Genomic DNA, 4,635 nt, shown 5'->3' with positions numbered 1-4,635 from the left:
CGCCTCAAAGTGCTGGAATGTTCTCTGGTCTCTTTTTCCTCCCGTTACGGCTGCCAAAATCACCGTCCCCGGCTCATTCCCTTCCCCTGAAACCCTAGCGAAAGAGGACGACCGATCTCGCCGCCCCCCTTCCTTCTCCGGCCATGAACGCCTTCCGGTTCTTAGGCGACATGTCGCACCTCTTCAGCGTCCTCCTTCTGCTCCTCAAGATCTACGCCACCAAGTCCTGCTCAGGTTCTTCCCCTTTCCCTTTCATCCGATTTGCCCTAGTTACTTTTTGGCCCGTCGGAGAAACGCGCATGATGGGCGATTTTCGTGGCGGCAGGGATCTCGCTCAAGACGCAGGAGCTGTTCGTGCTGGTGTTCCTCACCCGCTACCTTGATCTCTTCATCTACGTTGTCTCGGTGTATAATACCATCATGAAGCTTGTGTTCGTCGCCAGTTCGATCGCCATTGTCTGGTGCATGAGGTACCACCCTGCGGTAAGGCGGACCTACGACAAGAGTCAGGACATGTTTCGGCATTACGTCCTTGTCGGTGCCTGCTTTCTCCTCGCGCTCGTCTTCCATGACGAGTTCACCATTCGCGAGGTGATTCTTTTTTGTTGATCGTTGATTAAGTTTTATTGTCCTAATATCCCGTTGCCATCTGAGTTGCAAGTGATGTGGGTAAAATGAATCACTGATTTCAGGAACCGTTGGATATTTTTCACGTGTACACTATATCCGATTCACAGTGTAAATAGGGTCAAATGTTTGTGCATTGGATTCGATCAATCAGAGCTTGAACATGTCCCAGGCGGTTAAAACCGTGGCTGAGACATGGTAGGCTCTCCAAATTATGCTTCACCACATGGTGACTATCTGTCAGTGTGCACTGGTCTGAAGGCCTACAAAAGCGGGTCATGGCTGTCAAAAGGGTATTTTGTAGTTTGTCTATGAAGTAGCTAACTTTTCTCCACCTCAGATAACTCCAACCCCACTTTACCTCATTAGATTTCAACTTACACAGATTAGTAAATTCCCACTGCCACATCCAAGAACCTAGCCAAACCCAACTACGCCAGACTGCCTGTAGTTTGGATGAATTGAACTCACTTTGATCCAACAATTTGCTTTCATCAAACTGGGCTTAGCTCGGCGAACATAACCCCAGTTAAACCTCAGCTTGTTGGCATTCTCTCCATTACATCTCCTTTGGCTACATTTCCAATCGAGTCCAAGGTAGATTCCCAAAGCTAGTGGACTTCTGAAATCGTATATTTTTCCCATAACATGCAGAAAAGGGGTTTAGACTTTAGCTAATGGACCTTATGCAACACTAAGGATTTGCAAGAGATTAAAAGAGAAAACAATCAGAGAGACCCAATTCACACACACATATGCACATGCATTCTTGATCTTGATAATCTCTTTCAGCAGCCTAAGCATACTAACTTTAAATTGGCTCATTTTGATTGTTCTAGACATAGTGTTCACTGCACTTATCATACTTGGCAAAAATGCCTAAGATCTTGAATTGTGGTATCTTGAACAATAGGATACAAATTCCCCTTGTATTAATTGAGCTATAATTTAGGCAGTCAAGGACTACAACATCAAGAGATGGTGACTATCTTTATCATGAAAATTGTTTTACTTGTATAATTATTGATCCTTTTACTCTCATGTAGATTGTACTTGAGTGCAATTGGTAAGGATTGATATCCTATCTAGGCACAATGAGAGGTTCACAAGATTGGATCTTAAGATGAGAGTGTTGGATCGTAAGATTCTATATCTTGTCATCATCAAGCTATCTTTAACCCAACTACCCAACTATTTGTGGTCAGTGACATGAAGCTTATATCACTTGTAATTGTTGGCCGTATATATATGAAAAAGTTTTCATGCCCACCTCCCTGTGCACAACTCCGTGCATGACAGGGAGGGCCAACCCATGCAGGGCGCCTGAAAGTGATTCAGGCGCCCTGAAGTGTTGAGAGTCATGCATGAATCACACATGGGGAGGTGAGCACGATATCACCTCCCTAACTTTGAATATCTAATTTTATCATGGACATTGCAAACTTTGCATTACTTTAACATGACAATTCATAATCGATATTCTTTAGTATACAAATAATGCAATATAGCTTTGATAAGTAGTATCTTCTATAAGATGTATGACATTGACAAAACATTAAAAAGAATTTTTCTATTTGAAAGTTAAAAATCTCATATAATAGATCAAAAGTTTTCTTAGATGATTTGGTTGGATATTTAGTGCCCTTCTGACATTTCTCTTCTCTCAAAATCAAAGCAGGTTATTTGAACCTTATTCTCAGGAACATCTGCAATCTCAATTTTTATATCAAGTTTAACTTTGAAAAGATTTATTAGTCTTGTCTCTCTTCAAGTATTCTCATTCCCTCAAGCAGCTATTAAAACTTTTCTCAGTTCCTCTATGGCACATTCACTGGTGGATTGATATTGGACTTCATGGTCTCCTCAATATCAACTCCACAAGAGGAGCCCTAATCTATCAGTTTTTTTTTTTTTTTTTTCATTCTGCAACCCATCACAATCTATTTCTCCACATTCAAAATCATCAAAGTCCTGTGGTATATTCAGTTTTAGAAGGAGATTAAAAAATTTTATATGCATTGATCAAAGTTATCATTCTTGGATTAGCATTGCCATGTTTATCATTCTTATTTAACTTCGATAACTTTATTTTGTCTATAGATTGATCAAAGTTGTATTCGTGTTCATTACTTTGTTACTCCATATATATCACACTCAAATTGCATCTACTTTCTACTAGGACTGACACATATGGCTAAGATGCATGCTCATAAGTTTTGAGATTTCCAACATCCTGACAGAACGTGCCACAATATTCAACCTTTTTAATCAAGACTCGGCACTAGCATTGGTAGCTTTACTCGACAGCTATATTACTCATGCAATTCCTTTGAGTCACATATAGTGTGCTGGGTGCGTTTATGTACATTCCTTGCAAATAGTAGTCCGTGAACATGTAGATCATAGAATTGCAGCCATATAGATTTTTTTTTTTTCTTTTACCTTTCCTTTTTTTCTGATACATATTGCACTTGTACCTATTTAATCTACTCGCTGTCTTGTAGGTGTGTTGGTCGTTTTCTTTATTTTTGGAAGCAGTTGCAATACTTCCACAATTGGTTTTGCTGCAAAGAAGTGGAAATGTTGACAATTTGACTAGCCAATATGTCTTTTTCCTAGGGTATTATTTCCTATACATGCCTTATCTTACACTAGTAAGCTTTTCACTTATCAAATTTCTTCTCTGTTAAAAAAGGTTATTTGTTTCTCTCTGAAGTTTCAATTCATTTCCAACTTGCTTCTATGTTTCCACTTGGATTTTTAGTCTCCCTTAATATATTTTTCTCAGGGCTTACCGAGCATTTTATATTCTCAACTGGATATATCGTTATGTGACGGAACATCACATTTCCTGGATAGGTAAGCCCTTACCATGAATGCTTGCCATTTCAACTGATTTCTAGATTTCTTCCCCTGACCACCCCGTTACTTTTTTTCCAGCTTGGATTTGTGGTCTTGTCCAGACAGTTCTTTATGCCGATTTCTTTTACTATTACTTCATAAGGTAAGATGTTGAATCTTCTACTTCCCAAGGAAATTTCATTTCACTCCCTAAGCTTTACTTGTATTTTAAAAATGCTCGTGAAGTGTTTAATATCGTCAAAATTCCCCATAGAGTTTGAAATGCGTTATAATTTTACCCCTCAACTATTAACACCATGAAGTAACTGGCACATATTCTGAGTCACTTAACAGTATTAGTGATCGGAGGATTGGAGGGTAAAATGACAACAAAAAGAAAAAATCAACGCTATGGGGAAATTTGATGATCTTAAAACTCTGAAGGGTAGTTTGAAAAAGTGTGTAAACCTTGAGGGGTGAAATGAAACCATATCTCCCATTCAACACATCTCACATTGTATGAGATTTACAGCTGGAAGAACAACGCAAAGCTTCAACTTCCCGCTTGAGTTCTGCTTGTTGGTGTTCCATTCTAATATTGGATACCTAAGTTGTGACTTGAAGACCGAAAATCTATCATATAAGATGGCAAAAAAATTAGAACATGTTCTACTATCAAATTATTTCAACTATGGCACTAGATATTTAAATTCTATAGTGAGATACGTAGTGCAGACTTCTAAAACTAACAGGTGAGTACTGGTTCAATAATATTCTTGTATTTTGTTATGACTTAAGAAATCAAAGTTTTGGAATGTAGTCGGGAATGGTTTTTTTTTTTTTTTTTTTTTTTTGCATGTATCAGGAGAATCTCGATGATATATTGAATTTATCTGACAAATTAGTTCACGAGTAATTAATGTGCATTTACTTCTGTGAGCACCTACATTTTTTTATTTTTTTTAATTTAAATATTATAACTTAATTTCTAAAAATTGGCTTAATCACTGATTTAAATAATGATAATAATAATAAAAAAATTGCATGTATTTTAATTGGACCGTCAGGATCAATTCCAATATGTTGGATGACACGCGTGGGCGACTATGATCATTGGAGATGGGAGAGGCGTCTATACGCGTCGGTGGTATATAATTGTTTAGACAT

General features: G+C 38.1%; 1 protein-coding gene across 1 annotated transcript; it reads left to right on the top strand.

Annotated features, from left to right (window-relative positions):
* LOC122021717 (ER lumen protein-retaining receptor A-like) lies at window positions 1-4,377 on the top strand. Its single transcript, XM_042579872.1, has 6 exons — window positions 1-234; window positions 326-591; window positions 3,132-3,247; window positions 3,416-3,486; window positions 3,568-3,631; window positions 4,001-4,377. Exons 1-6 carry the CDS (start codon window positions 144-146, stop codon window positions 4,035-4,037), a joined length of 645 nt encoding a protein of 214 aa, XP_042435806.1. The 5' UTR covers window positions 1-143; the 3' UTR covers window positions 4,038-4,377.
* The last annotated feature ends 258 nt before the right edge of the window (window positions 4,378-4,635 follow it).

Source organism: Zingiber officinale, chromosome 9A (assembly GCF_018446385.1).
Source record: "Zingiber officinale cultivar Zhangliang chromosome 9A, Zo_v1.1, whole genome shotgun sequence".
NCBI lineage: Eukaryota > Viridiplantae > Streptophyta > Magnoliopsida > Zingiberales > Zingiberaceae > Zingiber > Zingiber officinale.
Note: the sequence above shows the minus strand (reverse complement) of the source record. Positions and strands in the feature narration are given on the sequence as shown.